Source organism: Trachurus japonicus, chromosome 14, assembly GCF_045865225.1.
Source record: "Trachurus japonicus isolate A0001 chromosome 14, Traja_1.0".
NCBI classification, from domain to species: Eukaryota; Metazoa; Chordata; class Actinopteri; order Carangiformes; family Carangidae; genus Trachurus; species Trachurus japonicus.
Genome location: NC_140920.1, coordinates 23,409,471 through 23,431,218, shown reverse-complemented (window position 1 = coordinate 23,431,218; position 21,748 = coordinate 23,409,471). Strand labels below are relative to the sequence as shown.

Genomic DNA, 21,748 nt, shown 5'->3' with positions numbered 1-21,748 from the left:
TACAGGCTTTCACAATGATTCAAAATATCAAAAAAGTGCAACATGAGCAAAAGCAGCAAACACCACTTTCAGGTACTGATCAAACCTAATGATGTTACAGTACAGTCAGTGTCAGGTATCGATTTAGGATGAAGAATTATCACTGGAAACACTTTGGTTAGATTAGCATTCACTAGCAAGTGACTAAAACAGTCACACTATGGCTGTGAAATAGTGTGAAAATGAATCTTTATTCAATTACATTATTTTTAGGATTGATGTCACCAGCAGGATTAGATTGAATGTTATGACAAAAAGTCTGTAGGAATCAAATGTACCCTTTGTCACTTGATAGCGGAGCACCCAATCAAAGCTAGGCTGTTGACTAAAGCTGTTTAACATCTAAAATTGAGATTTCTATGTATTCACAGTTCACTGTAGTTGACGCCAAAAAGACTGTAAATTAAGTAATTACAAAGTAACTGATAGATTAACCTTCAACAGACATGGTGGTAAAGTGGCAGTGTTTTCATAACCACTTTTTACACATAGTTTGAAATCTTAACTGTTTCTGTTACTGGTTCATTTTTACAAAGTCAAACTGGGCAGTTTTCAAACCAGGCAGTTGAAAGAAATGTAAATTGTCTCAGCCCCCTAAAATTTCTATCAACAGTTCATGAAGTAATCGACAGTGTATCTATCACAATGCAGTTGACAATTATATTTCTACACTACTCTAATTTACAGTTACTACCCAACACTGAGCGTAGGTTCCCTGTTGTTGATGTGCAATAGCAGTACAGGCAGAAATAAAGCAGTGGGCATGTGCAGTGGTTTTGTCCATGCAGAGAGTTCAACAAAGAGAGACGTGAAGCTCGCCTCATCTCAGTGATCTCAGTGGTTATTACAGCTGCAGCGGAAGAGGCTGGGAATTGTTTTATGAGCAAGTCACAGAATTATCTCAAATCAAAAGTCAGCTAAAAAAAACTAATCATATTAACAACACAACATCATCAACAGCAGCAAAAATAAAGAAAAACTTGGCAAATTAAAGCCATCTTTGAAATATCTGATTGACACACTGGCTGACAAGCAGCTACAATGAGGCCAAAGCAGGAGTCTCCTACCCAGTAGCATCAGTGCTGCAGTACATTCTGTCTAGAGGACTCATCAACAGCACAGTGCATCAAGATCTTTCCTGACATAAAACACCCTCGGTTGTTGTAGCAGGGGAACCATATGTGGAGGTAATAACATCAACAATGTTCCCCAATGAGCCGTCAAGCACAGGACCAAGGCAAAACCCAGTGAAACAAAGCCATTATTAATATTTCTTCTTGCCTGCTCTGACAGCCGTAAATGCCATGCCGGGTGTGATAGATATTGATAGGTGACATTTCCACATGTGCCTCATCAACATCACAGAGTGGCGACTAAAGCAGCACAGGCCTGTAATATCCTATGTACGTCTACGTCAGGTTGACTGAAGTTCTCGTAGGTGTGAATGTGAGCTGTGTGTGTGTGAGGTGGTTTGTCTCTACATGTTGGTCCTGTGATGGACTGGTGATTTGTCCAGGTGAACCCTGCCCTTGCTCCTGCCCCCTCCCCCACCACCCTGCGTGGACAGGCAGTACAGCTTATGGATGGACATTCATTGTTTCACATGAGCGCACCCGACGGAGGCTGAATGTTTGAGAGGTGGAGAAACTATGGCGATTTCTGCATACAGTAACATACCCTCTAGCGATGTAGCTGGTTTCTTCGGCAACAAGAGGATGATTTTAATTATTAGAAATCAATAATAACACAAGGTAAAGTCATTTTCTATAAAGAAGAGTGTTACTGTATACAAAAAGAAGCCACAATGGTAAGCTGAGCTGTTTGGCACATGAACAGTAATGATATGTCAATAGGCATACGCATGATTTCTATGATATTTCATAAGAAAATAGAAATGATAAAAGGCTTGAACAAATCTTCTGTATGAATGAATAAAAGTCGCCAGTTCAACGTCCTTAGTCCAGAGAATCTACTGCATTAATGCTGGAAAAAAAAAATATAAAGAAAAAGAAGACTCTGATATTGTGAGGTCCCATTTCTGGTCTTTGCACTGTTTCAGTCTTCTGAGGTCCGCTCTGTGATACACAGCGTTCTGAGGTGAACAGTGCCACAGGAGTTGGAAGGGTAAAGTTTGTGGTTGATGTTGTGCTTCAGTCTCTTGGCGAACATCTCAGCAGAGTCAGATGCCCCCTTCTGGCCGGGAAGCAGATGGAATATATGAGTCTGTGTGTGTGTGTGTGTGTGTCAAAGAGAGAGTGAGCCAAATAAATGCAGAAGGAGAATGGTCGCAGGCGTCATCTATGCTCTGTTCTGATTGGCTCTCAGCAGGTCTCTCCCAGAATCCTGTGCAGGTCTTCAGGCAGGACGCGCCCCTCCTCACCACGACTGATATTCCTCACCCTCCTGTACACAGCACAACACAGGCCCAGAAACACGTCACCATTTCAACATTTAATCTCCATCTCTAGGTGTCTGTAATCGTCCTCCCATGAAATCGCTCGCTGCTTGTTGTTGTTAGCTCACCATGTTGTTGTGTTCTCTTCTACACTGTAAGCCTACTCACTGTATCCGACAGTGCATCATTAAAAGAGATAATAAAACCTATGGTCACTCACTGACAAAGCAATATACAGTGATGCTGTTAGTTTTGAGCTGGTCCCTGAGAAATTCAGTGGGTCCCAATTAAATACTTATTTCTTGTGGAATTGTGGAGTTAAACTCATGTTTGATGTCAGTATGGTATACAGTAACACAATTTTACCATCCCCGGTCCTCTGTGTATTGATGAAACCATAGAGCTGTCCATGGTGCTGAAGTAACAGATGGGTTTATATACTGTATATTCTTCATTTTATATTAGATTGTCTCTAAAACAAATATCAAGACATCACTTAAGATTCGTCTTACACTGTTTTTGATTTCCACCATTATGGGAACATGTTAGAACACATACGGGCCCTGTAGCCATCACTTTAATCGCTGCTGCCTACAGTTCCTATTGGTTTTGGATGTTGTATGGCACTCCTCTTTTTTGTCTTAACAACTGCTTTACACCACTAGTCATATATTCACACACAAACATTCATACAGCTCGTTGTCTACATTACCACATTCCTGACGAGTCCTCATGTAGCAGCTGAATGACATCGCCACAGTTAAAAATGATGTCATCAGTGCTGGCCATGCTGCTCTCCACCATGACTCTGTACCTGCCCGCCACCTGGAAGAGAAGGGGGGCAAGTAAAACTTGTCTAAAGAGACTATGCATTTTGATTATTTTCCACATTGACAATGGCACTAATAGTCCTCAATCTACATCTACAAATGTACAGATAGGCAGAGACATAATGTACTTGTGTAGCGCTCAACTTATATTGTAAACTAATAATAAAGGGATTAGGTAAAAGCCCCTTAAAATGTGAGCCAGCACCAAAGAAAATCTCACTACACCAAACACGAAATGCAATGTCATGGTCACACGGCCACAGTGGTGACAGACATTTTCTGATACAAGTCCACAAAGGGAGAGTAGCAAGAAAGAAGAGGGTGAGGGAAATAAAAAAACACAAGAGGGTTGGCATGTAGCAGAATATCATGGAACCCTTTTGATATCCCTTTGCTAAGTACATTAACCTAAATTATGGTAATTGTGTTGATGTAACCTGTGTTTTACAGAGAAATAACCAGGAGATTATACTGTAAAGTACTTAAAAGCAATGCAAAACAAATGATAACACCAGCAGTCCTATCCTGTCTTGGTTTCGGCAGCTGATGTCCGTTAGTAGCCGGTGTAGCTGAGAGGCTCATTAATTCTTAATTCCCTCTGGCCTAAGAGCAAATCATTCCTCCAGCCCAACTTGTACTGTTTGGGTAATGAAATCTCACCAGTGGAACAGGCTGATCCTCCTCCTCGTCTGAGTCTGATATGTTGGAAAGGTCTGTGGCGCCCCAGTCCTCCAGGCCTTCACAGATTGCCACTGAGTGGGCAGGGACAGGCCAACCTGCAGGCGACAGACAGCTGAGACAACTGAGCACTGTAACACTTCAATGATCAATGGGTTTCTATGGCAAAAAATAAGACAAATGACTAAGATGTTTTCAGTCCGCCTAGGGGGCCATGACAGCTGCCGATTTTCTGTTAGATTTACCTAAATTAAAGCAAGTTTCTACCTCAGGGTTTCTAAAGATTTATAGGTGAACCTTAAAGTGAAGCCATACACCCTTACTTACCATTATTAAGTAATTGAAAAGGTTAAATGCTACATCTTATCTAAGCACTTTCGTCAGCTGACATTCAATATCTGCCAAAACAAAGAGAAACAAAAAAAATAGCAATAACTGGTTTGGGATATGTGGAAAACTTATCTTCAACCCCATTGGTAGACTCTTTAATAACTTTTCTATTTTGTGCTATCAAATTGATAACTCTGTGTTGAAGGTTTTTGCATTATTTTTATGATATTTTATGTTGTCAGATCTAGGTGATGCTTGGACACACTTAATTGAGCTCTGAAGTGGCTGAAATCAAATCCTCAAGACAATAACTATTATTCCTCAATTGTCTTTCATCCTGCATCTGAGTGGAGTTCCCCAGGGCACAATCCTTGGTCCTCTTCTATTTAATATTCATATGTCCATTAGGCCACATTATACAAAACAATGAATTTAGCTATCATAATCATGCACATGACACCCAAACTTACCTGTAGTCAACAACTGTCTACAGTCCCATATACAGTATTATCTCTGCAACAAACTAATGGTTAGTCGTGCATGAAGTCTTCTTTAGCTAAATGAAGACGAATCTGAGATCTTCAATGTAAAAGAAGCAAGAAGCAAGACTTTTAACCACATGTAAAATCATAAATCTAGTCACTTCAAAATAACTCAAGTCTGGTTTCTATCATATCAAAATCTAGCAAGAATTTGAATATTTATGCCCAGAGGATTTTAGACTTTCACAAACTGTGGCTAAAAACATATTAGTCTCTACTCATCCTTGACTTTCTTTATGATATTTTCTGGCTCTGTTCTCAAAATTTCATGATGTTTTCGTTTTTTTATATTTTTTATATTTTAATGCATTTCACCTTAGTGTTAAAATGTGCTATAAAAACAAACATGACTTTCCAATTAATTTGTTGAAGCATAAATATATACATCACATAACAATAGTACTATAAAGTGCTTGTTGTAAAAATTTACAGATTTATTCATGTGTAGATGGTCTGTTTTAATTTCAGTGACTCACTGCGTCGAGGCGAGTGAACCACGGGGTCTGAGTGGGCGGGGCTAGTGTGTATTGACTCCTCCCCTCTGTGCCTGTAGGAGTGGCTTGTTGTTGAGGAGCTGTGAGGGACAGGGAGACACGCTGAGCAGCCTCCCACCGATGCTCCGCCCCACGACACACACACCTCTGATGCACTAAACAGCATCACCATGGGAACAAGACACAACCACGACAAACAAACGAACAACAACAACAACAACATTCACGGTGTCACAAAACAAGCTCATCCACATTCGTTAAGTTAATATAGCATTCCAATTAGTTCACTGTCACATATATTTCAGTGTCTGATTGGGTGTTTTAGTTCATATCACAAATATCAATAATATCATAGATCACTGCAATATATGGAAGTATTACTCTGAGTTTACATTTTACACACATACCAGGCATTTGTTAATAATCCAGTGTGATTTGACCTGCTTTATTTAGCAGATGGGTGGAGTTTGTCCCCTATAGTCCAGGTGACGGAAGGAAAATTAACACAAAATAATAATTGTCTGAATACATCAAAACCTACCCATCTGCTAAATAAAGTAGGAACTAATTACTTACAAATGCTTTGTGACCTAGAAGTTTATCATGAACATAACAGTTGTCCAAAAAAGTGTCCAACATTCACATTGTCTCATCATCCAGCTGTTAGTAATATAATCACAAAGTCTTGCAAGACAATCCCATTACCCCACGTTCATACTTTCACAACTGAACTGAGTCTTTGTGAATGCATGTACTTAAAGGATAAGGCTGGCATGATTTCATACTGTCAACAAATCCCATGAAAACACCAAATCCAACTCATTACAGTCATATTTTACAAAAAGGTTTTATAATTGTCTAAATCAGCCATGTTTGTGCTCACGGGAACATGCCTCCATGTGCAAAAGTGAGGCTTGTGTCTATGTGTTTGTAACTGTCTTTGCACAGTGGATCTGTAGGCTGTTTGGCTTTGGCCTTCTTGTAAAATGTGTTGACAAAAAGAAACATACAGAATATCAACAGCCTTTCCTTCAAGTTCAACATTTTCTGCAAACATTTGATTAAAAAAAAAAAGAAACTATGCACCAATATTATTCATTTTCAAAACCACAGTGAATCACAAGGTGTGAACAGTGAAGCTCAAAAGACTCAGTCCTTCATCAAACTCACTACATGCTAGCATGCTACCAGTAAACAGGACATTGATATCGCCTACAAGAACTCCATAAAAAACACACACACACACACACACACACACACACATATATACACTGCACAATTCCTGTCACCATCCATCGCCACATCATCCTAGAGAACCATTAGATGCTTGTTGGTGACTGAGACTATTACTAACATCTGACATGTAAGCCTAAACTCAATGCATATTTATTAGCATTGACTCACCCTGTAATATTAAATGTTTGCTTAACACCAGGACCAATAACATAACTGTCATCACACTTCGGGACCCTCTACCCAGCCTGGCATTATGTTAAATCAGCAGTTCTCCGTCATGGTGAACTGCTCTGAAATCCGTCATTACACACTGAGGAAACCAGGAGAATACACATAACTAGAACCCTGTCCTCTCGTCATGTCCCTTCGGATTAGCTCCAGTCCCCCTGCAACTCTATGAGGATAAACAGTAAAGCTAATGGATGAAGACTGAAAATAACTGGCACAAAATGTTTTTACTTTGTTAAATTCAATGTGGGGCACTGTCCGCGGTGCTGAAATTCAGCATCAACATCATTAAAACTACAGTATGTGCAGGATTTGCAAATGTAGTTTATCTAACATCCTGTGTAAAGTTACACAGGATGTGTTGCAGTAAATGTACTGAGGGGTTACTGTACATGATCATCAAATTATTTCAGAAAATACAATTTTTCCATCATTTATCTATCTTCAAATGGCCCATGGTCACCACCACACATCAGAATTCACACACTGACACAGACGAGCGAAGGGGAGGTCATGCAGAGGGAATCACCTGTCGGAGGCGGGGTTGTCGGAAACTGGTAGAGGAGGAGCCTCGTCTGAGAGGAAGAGGACAGATGGAGGACATAAAGACACAGTCAAATCTACCAAAAGACTTTTGTAAAGGTACTCAAATATCTGCTATTTCTACAAAAACAAAAGAGCTGAACCAACAAAAAAAGCTGAACCAAAGTGAAACAAAATCTAATCAGACATTTCAAAGACAGACAGAAGTAGGAAAACTTTTGCACACCGATAGACAAAAGGTGCGTCAGGGAAGGAGAGCGTCATAGGCTGGTGAAGGAACATTTTTTCTCACTTGCAAATTATTTATTTATTATGCCAACGTTTCTGTAAAAACCTTCCTCTTTTTTTTTACCGAAAGGAAGGTTTTTACAGAAACGTTTACCGAAAAGTGTGCGGGAGTTCCTTTACCAACCACAGAAAACCAGGCAGAAACAGAATCATAACAACAATAGAAACCTTGACACATTTTCTGCTGGTTGGTGAGAATTTTTCGTAGCTCCGTCAGCCAGGCAACTTTGATCTCTAGAGTGGGAGCCTGCACACACACACACACACACAGACACACACACACACACACACACACATACACACAGAGGTGTGTGAGTGAAACAACTAAAGATTCAGACACAAACTCTGTACAATATGAACAGATTGAGAGGATTAAATACCTGAACTATGTACACCACCTCTCTGCCGCTGTACCAGATCTCAAATTTCTTCACATCTCCTTTCACATTTTCTGTGATTCCTACTGCGCTCATCTGCACAGAGAGAGAGAGAGGTCATTAATCTCAACGGATAACCCTGTCGTGGTTATTGATTCTGTTCTGTTGTTCTGATTGGAAACTGCGACTGAGAATTATGTCAGACAATCAGAGGCAGAACGATTCAATACAGCTCCTGAAACGTCCAGCTCAGTCAAGAAGATAAAGTGAGTGTGTAGTGGTGTATTGTTACTCTGAGGCAGGACTTGAAGCTGTAGAAGGGGGTCCTGTCGTGGTTGTCGTCGTCCCGGCGTTTGCAGAAGAGCAGGGCGTGGTCGTAGAGGAAGAGATGTCTCTGCATGGGTTTGAAGCGAGCCAGCTCCTTCATCCGCACCGCAGCCCTCTTATGGCTGATCCACACGCTGAAGCCGCCCTGCATCACCACGCGGCCCAGCTGACTCAGGTCACCCTGGGACACGCAGACACAAAGGACAGTGACATAGACCTGCAGATCTGCACCCACAGACAAAGACACTGTAGTGACAGTCAGTGTTTGCAATTAAAAAGTATAGTTGAATCAAATCTAATCTTCAGATACAGGAGAAGAATTAAGCAGCTGTCTCCCTGTTAGACTAAAAACAAGAGGTGACAGAGCCTTTTCAGTTACTGGTCCCAAACTATGGAATAGTCTCCCACAAACTGCACTGTTATAATCTGGCATATTTACTATTGTACATTAATATGCACTGTCCCTATTCAAATAAAGGTATTATTATTATTATTATTATTATTATAAACAATCAGATCTTCACCCTCCATAGACATCTTTAAAACTCAGCTAAAAACTTATCTCTTCTCTTTGGCTTTTAATTCAGTCTCATGAGAACTTCCCATCCCATCATTCCCACTCACTTGTCTCTTTGTGTCTCTCTGGTCTTTGTTTGAATTAATCTTGTATGTAAAGCACTTTGGTCAGCACCTGTTGTTTTTAAATGTGCTCTAGAAATAAAATTGACTTGACTTGACAAGAAGGAGTAATATTTGGTAATAAATATACTGCAGCGACTAGATATTATCTATTAGTTTCTATTTTCTGAACAGATAAAACCAAAAATTGCCCACCCCAGGGAGGTTTTAATGCATGTTCCTTCAGTTCAGAGTCATCCCACTAAACACTAAATAAAGCCAGTTAATTCTAATGTTTCCAAGTTCTTAAAACTTTAATTTCCTACTTGTCAAGTTATGCCTGAAGCAACAATATTAGAGATCAAATGAGAAAAATGCAATACATGAAAGACACATTCTTCCACTTGCGATGGTGAAAGGCGATTATGCATTTACAAGGCGATATGTCTGCCCAGACGCTCTCTGTATTAAAGTGATGAGAGCTCCGACTGGACCGTTTTATATTAAAGCATAATGACATATCATAAATCTGACATCCAGTGATGTGAATATCCATCCTGTCTTATTTATTGATCTGGCCGGCTGCTACCTGATATCCAGTGATGGCTATCTGATGCATGGAGTCGTTGACAGACTTGAGCAGCTCCAGCATGGAGTCCAGGGCGTCCTGGAGCTCACAGCGGTATCGCTGCTCCGTACAGTGCTTCAGCAGCTCCTGAACCAGAACAGAGATACAGGTTGACAGCTCAAAGCTTTTCCCTTTACCTAATCTCCTGTGGCTTGACATCTGGCTGCATTAGGCTGAGTTTAAATGATCGTCTGTGTGTCTGCAACTCAACAAATCAGCTTTTGCCTGGATAAATGGCGTCGATTTGTCTCTGTTCCTGTGTAAGACACCCCCCCCCGTGTGCATATAAGTGTTCTTATTTGTCTGTATCTGAGTGGGTTAGTCCTTGTCATTGACATTACTGTCCTCAACTGCCTGGCTTTGTGTCCATACATTGGTCTTTTTCAAAATAAAAGCAGTTTGTGTGCAGACTGACTGTCTTTTTAAAATGTTGAACTAATCATCACTGCAAACACAAAGAGAGAGTTGTTGATAGAAGTAAGGTCATAAAATGCAGGCTCACTTTTTGGTTTCTGTTGTCAGCAATTGCATCAAGGCAACAAAACTGGTAACGCTTTATAATAACTATACACTATTAAACATAGTTGAACGCTTAATTCATCATTAAGAAATCATTATTCCTACAGTGATACCACTTAGTGTGTAATTCATGAACATAGTTATAAATGTTAAACTGTGGATGAATACGCATTAAGGATAATATCAATTGCAAACCAGTTATGTAGGAGACGTCAATGGTTCATAAGGTCATTAATAAAGTGTAAGCCAATAATGGACAAAGTATTTAAATTAACATTAATGAATGACTTAGACATGTACTAATGGTAAAAGTGGTAATAGATGTGTTACATTATGGTTATTGAATATTTAATAATACTAAACTAATGCTTTATAGTGTGTAGTCATTATAAAGTGTAATTTATTTTCCCTTATTTTTCATGTAGCTTTCATGTTTTGCTGACCATAAATATGAAAAAATGAAGATGTCAGGAATTTTGTGTAACCGCAAAACAATTTCAAATCTTCATGTCATCAAGTTGTGTTTCTGCAGGACTCTGCTTCACTGACAGGCTCAGATGAACAGACCTTGAGGAGCAGCTGGTACTTGGTGAGGCGTTGGACTGGTTTCAGGAGGTAAGAGTCCAGACCCAGCTTGTGGTCCAGCTTCTTCTGGCACTCCTGCAGGGAGGGGGAGAGCCACAGAGACGGAGGTTTGACAGATTTTGCTGCCTGGGAGTCAGAAAGCTTCATTGGAGAACTCTGCTCTGATAATAACAACGACAGCCTTTCTCAGGAGTACGCCTGCTGTTAGTGCTGATGCTGTATGATCGTGTTAAATTCACAGTAAGTAAGTACCTGAAAGAAGGGCGAATCAGAACACTGTCTCCATAGCAACTCAGAGCGAGGCTTGTTTTGGCAGTAACGCTCGTACACCTGGAACTTCTCTTTCTGCTCACACACACGCACACACAAATGAGCAGTTAGATGTGTTATGTCGTATCACTTGACACTAAATCCTTTGTTTCTCCTCATGTCTCCTCACCCGCTGCAGGAAGCAGGCCCCCACCCTCTCAGGTGTCTCCAGGCAACTCTGCAGATCTTGAAGGAAGATCCTGAAAGGAGGAAAATTAAAGGAACATGGGTTGGTGGGAGGAGAGAGGAAGAGAAGAACAATTGGGGGACAGCTTGTGGGCTCAGTGTGTGTGTGTGTGTGTGTGTGTGTGTAGCTTGCCTGCTGTGAAACTGGTAGATCTCTGGCATGTTGCCAAACAAAACGTCCTTCTGGCTGCGTAGAGCAGAGGGAAGAAGATAAGACATGGACGGGTCCTCCATCTCTGCCCTGTAGCCCTGAGGAGAGGAGGAGGAGGGGATGATAATAATAAGGTATGAACATGATAATCACATGAAGTCAAGATTTTGAAGGAATTTTGGCGCACTTTAATTAAGATCTACATTAAATGTAATTACACTGAGTTAAATGTCATTCACTAAAATTACATTTTATTAAATTGGGTTTATTATATTACAACAATGGATTATTTAAAAGTACATTAACTTTACTTAAATTAATTATATTGAATTTGAATTAATTTAATTAATATGATCTTCACGTATATATTAAATTTACTGAGCCCTCTCAGCAGTAGGAGCATTATTATAACATATAAGCTCATTGGGGTTCCTGCAGGGGTCTAATCAAGATCTCTTCTTCCCTCTCTCCCAGAATGCCCTGCTGCTCTGCACTGCATCCTGACAAAAGCAATATGCCATAAAACAGACTCACCAGAAGGACAGAGAGCAGCTCGTCCACGTAGATCCTCTCTGTAGCTATCAGCTCCTTCATTACATGGCTGCAGAGACACCAACAGAGAAAAAAAATAAAACGCAGAGGTGAAGAAATTGCTCAGGGTCACAGAGTACAGTCCGATCCTGGCACAATAAGAAGCTAGAAAAACTCCTTTATGAGTGATATTGTAGGTAAACAGCTGCTGGGGAAGAATCACAGGTCGAGCTTGAGGTCAGAGGTCAGGTGAGACAGGTGAGAGATTACATACCGTGTGACCTGCTCTGGATTGTCTTCCACTTCTGAATCTGTGTCAGGACTGGGCCCATACAGACAGCTACGGTTGCCTTGGTAATCATGCATCACCTCGATCTGTTGAAGCACACATGAAGCCAGTCTCTCAGTTTGGACCCATTTCTGCCATATTTCAAAATCCATCACTTCACACTGTAGATGAGGACGGTGCTGTCGTCCTGTTGGTCCAGAATGAATGGCATTCAGTTGCTGCGCCAGCTCATGGTCCTCAGGGGATGAACCAGCATCGTCTTTTTGTTTTAGACTAAATTGCTACAAAAATAATAATTTAACATTCAATGAGCCTCAACTACACTTTGTGCTTAGTGCGTATAAGCAAATGCTAACTTAACGCTAACATACTTGTGAGCATGGTAAACTCTATACCTGCTAGCACTATTTATTGTAAGCATGTTAGTATGCTAATGGTAGCATTCAGCTCAAGCATAGCCACTGTTAGTCCAGTCATTTTAAGCCAAAAAAGGGGTCAACGTTGAACAAATTGCAACAGAAGCAAACTCAACTGTTTTTTTATCCTCAACATGTCCCGAGTGAGGGAAAAAAAGCCCAGAAGAATCCCATTAGCGCAAAGTTTTGAAAAAGACCCAAATATAGCCCATTCATACGCTTATTCATTATTTTTCTCACATGAATAGGGTAAAATTTTTAACCTTTAAATATCTCCATGAAAATTACTGAGTTGATTACTTACATTAAGACAAACAAAAAATGTATTACAAGTTTTTTGAAATTCTTTGTTAACATGAGCAGATTTGCATACATTTGCATAAATCCCACCGTTTTGACAGCACAATATAGGTGCTGTGGTGGTACCAGCATGAAAATTGGAATGAGTTGACTCCATCGGTCAACCGACAAGAAACCGCTTTCAATTTCAAGATGACTGCAATTATTCAAGAATCCGTCGCTGCGGGAAGCACTCGTTTTGCATGGTAGCCTAAGCGCCCCAGCTCATTAAAGCTACAGTTGGTAAGCTGACGAAAGTGAAAGTAAACTCTGTGACTTGGTCCGAAATTTCAAGACAATACACAGGTCCCTTTATGAACCTCTGGAGTCAACTCATTCCAGTTTTCATGCTGGTACCACCACAGCACCTTTATATATACATGTGCCGTCAAAACGGTGGAATTTATGCAAATTTGCTCATGTTAACAAAGAATTTCAAAAAACTTGTAATACATTTTTTGTTTGTCTTAATGTAAGTAATCAACTCAGTAATTTTCATGGAGATATCTAAAGGTTAAAAATTTTACCCTATTCACATGAGAAAAATAATGAATAGGTGTATGAATGGGATATATTTGGGTCTTTTTCGAAACTTTCCCCTGATGCGATTCTTCTGGGCTTTTTTTTCCCTCACTCAGGACATGTTGAGGACACAAAATCAGTTGAGTTTGCTTCTGTTGCAATTTGTTCAACCTTTTTTGCTAAAATGACTGGACTATGTTACAGCTAAATAAATAGCCTACATCTCCCAGTTGCCACATAAGAAAATGTAAGCAAAAATGCTAAATTCAATCTAATTGTGTGGGCAACAGTTCACCTAGGTGCAGACACACATGGCTTTTAAAGGGAATGGAAGGTACCTCTGATTGGTTTATTGCATGTTACATTATGACAATCCCATTATTAAAATAACAATAGTTGATATGGACATGCCCTACATGCACTATGGACTAAATCTGAGCAGTTCACCTGAGTCCCTTTCAACACACACCTTACGTTGATTGTTGTTCCTCCTCGCAGCTCTCTTACCAGGAAGCAGGTCAAAGGAAAACTTAGAGTTGAGGACGTTCAAGTCCACACCTGCAGAGAGTTTCACAAAGCAGAGAGGAAATGCAGAAAGTCTGATTTGTGGAAACTGCACTGCAAATTGATTCTGACCTGATTTTCTTGACAGGAGGATCAGTGTGAGATAAAGTTTTAGATGGTACCATGTTTGGGGGAGAAGAGGGGGGACTTGCAGCGCTGCATGGTCTGTTCAGGTTCAGGTCTTGGGGCGACCAGCTGGATGGGTCTGACCTGCATATCCGCCAGCCTCTTCAGACACTGCTCTCTGTTCCTGATCATGGCTTGCATTGTGTTCAGCTTCTCTGTTACTATGGAGATTTGGGACTAGAGTGGAGAAAGAAGAAGTGTGAGCAGAAGCAAGCTGAGGGTCATCTGTGTGTCTGCATCAGTAGTCGGGGTGGGGTGGGGTGGGGGGGGGGGGGGGGGTGCTACCTGCAACTGTGGGGTGAGTATGGCTTCAAACTCCAGGCTCAGAGTGTCCTGGTTGTTGTTCAGTGCAGACGGCGCCCTCTCCTGGTGGCAGCTCAGGTACTGCAGCGCCTCCTGAGCTCCTTCTCTGGTCTGGAACTTGTCTACCATCTGACTGGCAAGCAGATAGGCTCCATCATCACACCAGCGCAGAGCCTGCACACACAAACACAAATGCTCTGCATATGACATAAAATAAAACAACAAAGACAGAAACATCAGATACCTATACAGGGGAAAACAGGTGTGTCAAAATCCCTGTCTGAACAGGAAGGTTTTCATCTGCTTCTTAAAGGAATAGAAAAATGAAATTCAGTCATTATTGACTCGCCCTCATGCTGAGGAATACACTGGAGTAGTTTTTTATTCCTCAAAGTGCATCTGGAGACCCGGAAGGGGGGTTCGTAGTCCAATGAAAACTTTATATGAAGAGTCAATAGCGCCCGACACAAAAAGGTCCATAAAACTACACAAAAACCTTGTAATCTTCCTCCATACTGCTCGTCCGCTGCAATCCAAGTGCCCTGAAGGGATATAGTCCAGAGTTTACTCGAAACTACGTCATTTAGGACATTTTTACAGCCTAAACAGTCCTGTATTGAATTTGCCTGGGATGCACGCTCACATTCATACGATAACATTCAATACAGGACTGTTTAGGCTGTAAAAATTTCCTAAATGACGTTGTTTCGAGTAAACTCTATATCCTTTCAGGACACTTGGATTGCAGTGGATGAGCAGTATGGAGGAAGATTAAATGGTTTTTGTGTAGTTTTATGGAACCATTTGTGTCGGGCGCTATTAACTCTCATATAAAGTTTTCATTGGACTGCGAACCCCCCTCCCGGGTCTCCAGATGCACTTTGAGGAATAAAAAACTACTCCAGAGTATTCATCAGCATGAGGGTGAGTCACTAATGACTGAATTTAATTTCATTTTCTGGTGAACTATTCCTTTAACAGACTCCACTCCACTGATTCCAGGGAATTCAATAAATAGTTCCAAAGCTCAGCTCAGCTCTGCCCTCAACAGAGGGTGTGGACTTTTCTGAGGCTTTTTTTTTCAAGTGACAGATTAAAAGTAGCAAATAATGATTCATGATTATCCCATGTGTAACTCTCTGAGAGTGTGAACTTGTTCTTACGTCCTCCAGGCGGCGCAGCAGGTCTCGTGCTCTGGTGAGCGAAGCCCGTTTGGTGCGTATGGCGTTGGTGATGATGTCACAGTGATGCCGCAGCTCGTTGCAGCGCTGGACGATGAGCGCCAGGGCGTAGTGGTGGTTGGTGGCCAACTGGTGACCGTGCAGGATCACCACCTGAGCACGAGTCATCTCCTCCTGAGACACACACACATACACACACACACACACACACACACACGGTTCAAGGTTTAAACATAAAAGCAAACACACCAATTGCACACTACACAGCAGCAGGTGGCAGTAGAGTGTCACTTAAAGCAGCTAGTTCAAACTATGTACAGTATCATAGTGCTATTTCAAATGCTATACAGCCTTAAATGGATAGTTCACCCAAAATTCAAATTTCTCCGTGCTCCGTGCAGCACTGCATGTCCATATGACGGTTGCGACCGGACCCCACTTTTCTTCGTCCAAAAAGACACACCAAAAAAACATCCAAATACCTCCATACTGCTCATCTGTAATGTCCGCCTTGTATTGAAGCCCCAACATAAGAAGTTGTCCCGAAAAAAATTAAATAAGTATATGTTTTAAGCTTGTTTGCTCTTCCTGGTCCGTCCAAATCTCGCGAGATTTGCGCCGGCGTCAGTGCGATTACTGTTCACAACCGTCATATGGACATGCAGTGCTGCACGGAGCCCCGCTGTAACTCAGAGAAGGCACGGAGGACTCTGAAACTTCTCCCAACCCTTAGTTGATATGAGGGTGAGTAGATAATGAGTGAAATTTGAATTTTGGGTGAACTATCCCTTTAATGTGTCAACCTCATGCATGTTGTTATGTGTGTTTCTCTGACCTGAGCGTGTCTGTCCAGGGTCTCCAGGTCTTTCAGCAGTTGCTCTGTTTGCACCAGCGTGGTTCCCACGGGGGCGATGCCCTTCTCCTGGGCAGAGAGACGCTCCAGCACCTCGTCCATCTGCACACACACACAGTCAATCAGCACAGGCACAAAGCCACGACATGGGTTTAGAGAAGACAGAGACAGACACAGGTCGTCGCACCTGCTGGAAATTTGCTTCATAGTGCAGCAGCTGCAAATACTGCTGCAGCTTCAGGTGGTGTTTCTCAAAGAAGCCATCGAACGCCTCCTCCATGTCCCTGAGCTGAGCCAGAAGCCTGAGGCACAAGAAACACATGACACACAGACTTACAAACAAGAAGTGGAGGTCAGTGACTGTCTTTTTTCATGTAAATCCCCTTTTCATTACCTCATGAATTCCTTTAAAATGAATTTCCTCATAGAAAACTGAATCTTAATATCTTAATAACTCTTACCTCTGAACAGTTTCCATATCCCCCTGTATCTCCCTCTCGTCCTCTATGTCTCTCTTTGAGGCCTTGACGGTCTCCAGGTTTGACAGCAGCAGGCGTCCCTCTTTCAGCACACTGCGGATATCATCCTGAAACATGACAAACAACATGCCGACATGTAAAGAGAAATCACAAGGCCACACGGAACCGGTGCAAAAGCGGGGAAAACAGAAATCAGAGGCAACACAAAAGGCAGGAGAAGGACAGAGGAGCTACAACCTTCATCTGCCGGTATCGGTGTGTGTGCGAGTGCAGCAGGAAGTCGATGGCGTTGGCTTCATCTGGAAGTTCGGTCTCCGACAGCTCTGATCCAAAGCCCTGCAGCAGCTGAGCGATCTCCTTCACTGTCACAGCAAAGGTCTCAATGGACTGCAAACACACAATGCACATTTAAACACAGAAACAATACATGCTATAGATTCATATGGCTTTTTCAAATGAAGCATTTTAGCCATATTATCTATTACAACAACTTATTAGTTTGATTCTTGTGTTGATTTTTTCTCAGTTCCAGAGAGCGGGTGTGTCGACCTGCTCCGGTGGATTGACATTGGAGGACGAGAGGTATTTACCGTGCGAAGGACGACCCAATCACTTTGGCAATATTCCACCTTTGCAGTGAAGTCTGATGTCAGGTGGTTTTCATCGATGTAGCGCAGAAGGTCACCGACTGAGCGCAGCATCACCACCTAGAGACACAGAGAAGCACACCAGGTTCATACTCTACTGTGTTTGACAATTTACAAATGAAGAAATGAACTGTTCCTACAAAACTACATCGTGTTTTAGCTACAAGACAAGAAAATGGACAGAAAAATGAAGAGTAGCGCATACAAATTCTCAATTCTCTCAAAATTTTCCTCTACTGTCTCACCGGCATCTTTAACAGGAAGTCATCCTGGCTGAAGCGAAATCCCAAGTCTGTGCTTGAAGACGGACTGGGGGCGGAGCCTAACAAGCTGGTGGGGCGGAGCACCAAGACCAGATGCAGATTGCCTGGAAATGAGGTCTGAAAAAGGAAGTGTTATTGTTTAATTTGTTTACTCAACATTATTAAATAGAGAGAACTGGAACAGGGGGAAAATGACTGTTTGGACAAAGATTGAGAGATGGAGGAGTCTTAAAATCTCCTGCAGACATAAAAGTACTTTTAGTTCTTCAAATGCCCTCTACCCCTCCCTCACTGGACAAACCAGAACCTGTGTATATCACTGTATCACACTTACTGTGTTGTAGGATGCATAGTGGACCAGGACTGACAGCCTCATCATCACTGTGCTCACGTCTGAGTGAACTGTCTCTTTAAAAATTAACAAACTGCGACCACAACCACCGTCTCTTTCCTCCAGCATCACACACACTCACCAGATGCTCTCACCTCACTGTAGCTGCTCGCTCAACACATGGGATTCAAATCTTTCCACTAACCACTGAGCCATTCAGTACCTAAACCTGCAATAATCAGCTGTTTCATCAACGAGTCAACAGATGGAAAATTAATCACTTCAGAAAACAGTCAGAGCCCTTCGCTTATCACACACTTTAATTTAAATTAATAAGATTTAAAGCCATTTTTGCCACACTCAATAATCGATATGAAAAGTTAGAAGAAATATTTTCATTTGTATGTAAAATCGATTTTTTTGCTGAATAAACACTCTCCAACAAAAATCTCCAATATTTTCTCCAATATGTCTTTTAAAATAGGAAACTAATAATAGAAACTTTTCTTTGTCATATGTGATAATAAATTGAATATCTTCGCCTATGCTGGTCGGATAAAACAAGACATTTGGAGATGTCTGAACCTGACTGGAAAATACAAATGTTGATTTTTTTCCCCCCATTTGTTTGGCATTTCCATGGAGAAAGAGGTCAATTGAAACACTGATTCGTTGCAGCCCCGCGGTGACCTCTGTGACCCCTGTATGGACGCATCTGCATTTGTTTGTGTTTCCTCCCCTTTAATCAAGTTTTCCCTTTGATTTGTCGCCTCACGTCTGTGTTTTTACGAAAGCTCTGCTCGGCTTTTTTCACAGCGAGCATTTTGAATTATCATAGAGCACAGGTGTTACTAAAAACAATGGCTCTGTTCTTTTCAAGTGTCCCGGTGAACCATGACAGAGTGCCAGTGCGCCTGCAGGCACAGGACTGCCAACACCGCACATACCCAGTACACCTGTGCCTCTCCTGAGTCTGACTGTGGGATTCAGTGATGTAAAATGAAACGATGTCAGTGTGACGATGTGGATTACTCCTCCAGCGGTTTACAGTGTGTACAGACTGTGACTGTGTGGATGAGAGGAGTCGGCCCGTCAGTCAGAGGCTTTGACAGCTGACTGGTGTTAGTCGTGCAGCCCTGCAGAGCTCGACACGGCATCAGCATCTCTCTGTGTCAGTCTGAGAAGTTGTTTGCTCTTCAGCAGGTCTGACAGTCTGACTCACTCTGCTCCTTTGTCACTCTTAACACTATCTGCTGTCGTCCCCCTGCAAGTCCTCACGTCTCCTCCCTTGTGTTACAAAGCTGTCATCATCTCCACTATTACTCTCACAACATGTTCCCCCATCAGTTAAAGTGTGAATGACTTCATTTTTGTGTAATTTTTATCACTGCAGCAGATAATTGAACAGAGTTGAGTCATTACTGCAGCACACACTTCAGACAAGGGGCTTGAACTCTAACCAGTCAGTCACCACTCTTTGCTCACCTGCTGGACTAGTTTCCCTATCATCTCCATCTTCTCTCCCCTTTGCAAAATATCTACTGTCCACAGTGATGACAGTTTGTACAGCCCGAGGAATTATTGAGCATGAGTGATTTAAACTTCATATTAAATGAATCTACTCCACAGGTCCCAGTGTACCCAGGTCTACTAGATTCACAACTGTACATATCCCTGTCTCCTGGTGACCTAGAGATTCACAGACAGACATTTCATTTTTTATTCATTTGCTTTTTTTAAAAAAGATAAAACTGAAAAACGTGTCCTTTGTCTTACTCTGCTCTCTGTCTATGGAAAGTGGGAAGAGTTTGCCACCAGGTCGACATTGTATCATTTAAAAAACATTTCAAACCCTCAGAATGAAACATTAAAACCATGCAATCAAAACAAGCAGATTACATGGTGATGGTCTACTCACCAGTCTCCAGAAATCAGCTGTGTGGTGATTCAAGTTCATTCAAAAATGCAGCTGCATGTAACTAAAACGTCTGAACACACCATATTACACCAACTCTGGCTCTCTGTTAATAATAGAACCAAATCTAAAGTTATCCTGCAGGTATAAATAGCTTTGCACCCCAGAATATACAAGATGAATAATATAATAGAAATAGCAACAACTCTCAGATCCACAACAGTGAACTTTGTATTATCCATCTCACTACCTCTGACCAAGGACTGAGAGAGACTTCAGAAAGTCTTAATTTGCCACAACAGTTTATGGCTAAGCTTTTAGTGAGTGTGTGTCTGTCTGTGTGTCTGTGTTTGTGTATGTGTGTTTTGTACATTTTGTTATTTTTATCATCTACCCTTTGAAATTTGGTTTAATGCCAAGTCATTCAGGGAGTTTGTGATTGAATTTTGGTGCATGACAACAAACACTTCAGTAAGAAGCAGGTGCACTGTAAAGCAATAATGTACAGGCTGCACATTGTTCCACTCTCCTCTCAGGCTGTGAACTTCACCCATGTGCAGAAACAAAGCTGCAGGTGTTTTTCACCATCAGCGGCGAGGGAAACTTTCTGTGCTCTGCTGCTGTTATCATCCCAACTGTAAAGTTAAACTACACACTTGAGACCATATATACAACTGTCTCTCCAGCTCACCTGCATTTCAACAGGAGCCTTTTTTTTCTTTACAAAACATATTGCAGGCATGATGGATGGTGTTGGATGACTGCAGTCCTGCACTCCTCAGCTGCATTCAGACTTGTGAGTACATGCATCATGTTCCTAAATCTGTTACATAAACCTTGAATACACTGCACAGTTAGAGACTGCAGAGGCACAGCTTATGCATACAGCCTCTTGCTGTTCTGCACCTGCGTTTGCAGTCCAAACATACAAACACGCACACGTACACGCACGCACCCACACGAACCTCGTTTGTCATTGGCCTGTCCTGGTCCCCTACACAGAGTCCTAACACTGAACTAACCATCCAGGCTGTAAACCGAGGAGCTTGTTAAATAGCTCCACATCTCTTGCTCTGCACTGAGTGAGGACACATCCCAGCCTGTGTGTCGCAGCACCCAAGTGTGTCAAGAACAGCTCGTCCACCTCTCCTCATCTCTCTGCTGCAGTATCCTCATCCTCACCGCCCCGTCACAGCTTACCGCGGCCCGGCGCAGGCGGGGGAAGCCCCGCAGTGGGTTGGACTCGGCCATGGCTCCTTCTCTCTCTTTGTGTGTGTATGTTCGGCGTCTCTCCTTGTTCTTCCCGGTCTCCGGAAAGTCTGCAGCGGGACGCGGTGTCGGGAGCGAGCAGCCGCAGCGATGGCACGGTTACCAACCCACACTGCAGTGTCCGGGCGGGCCGAGCGGCGCGCGGAGTGCTCACCTCAGCACGCGCTCCTGCTCCTGCTCCTGCTCCTGCTCCGGACCGGGATGATGACGGGATGCGTTTCACTCACCTGACGTCAAAGCCAAAACAAGTTCCCGCTCCACAGCACAAAACGTTATCATCAGTGAAGTTACCAAGCAGAGGGGGGGGGGTTAATGTCTCTAAGAACTAAGACCTGCAGCGATCAAGTTTGCACATTTCTGTAGTTGAATTTGACCTTTTGTCTTTAAAAAATAATACAGAATTGCGCCAATCAGCCT

The 21,748-nt window shown here is 42.1% G+C and overlaps 1 protein-coding gene across 4 annotated transcripts; it reads right to left on the bottom strand.

The window, feature by feature from the left end:
• Positions 1-1,450: 1,450 nt before the first annotated feature.
• Positions 1,451-21,726, bottom strand: mcf2b (MCF.2 cell line derived transforming sequence b). Of its 4 annotated transcripts, none has more exons than XM_085798398.1 (26): positions 21,263-21,726; positions 17,799-17,933; positions 17,497-17,613; positions 17,144-17,293; positions 16,889-17,013; positions 16,615-16,729; positions 16,410-16,529; positions 15,557-15,748; positions 14,376-14,567; positions 14,087-14,267; positions 13,870-13,958; positions 12,109-12,209; positions 11,838-11,904; positions 11,286-11,401; positions 11,097-11,166; positions 10,910-11,002; positions 10,640-10,732; positions 9,515-9,640; positions 8,273-8,488; positions 7,984-8,076; positions 7,772-7,850; positions 7,302-7,347; positions 5,291-5,463; positions 3,925-4,040; positions 3,147-3,259; positions 1,451-2,442 (listed from the first exon to the last, which is right to left on the bottom strand). In XM_085798398.1, exons 1-26 carry the CDS (start codon positions 21,311-21,313, stop codon positions 2,361-2,363), a joined length of 3,051 nt encoding a protein of 1,016 aa, XP_085654524.1. In that variant the 5' UTR covers positions 21,314-21,726; the 3' UTR covers positions 1,451-2,360. The 4 variants fall into 4 exon arrangements, with proteins under 4 accessions (XP_085654524.1, XP_085654526.1, XP_085654525.1 ...); XM_085798400.1 differs by having other exon boundaries at positions 5,291-5,388; positions 21,263-21,725; XM_085798399.1 differs by having other exon boundaries at positions 7,778-7,850; positions 21,263-21,725.
• Positions 21,727-21,748: the final 22 nt, after the last annotated feature.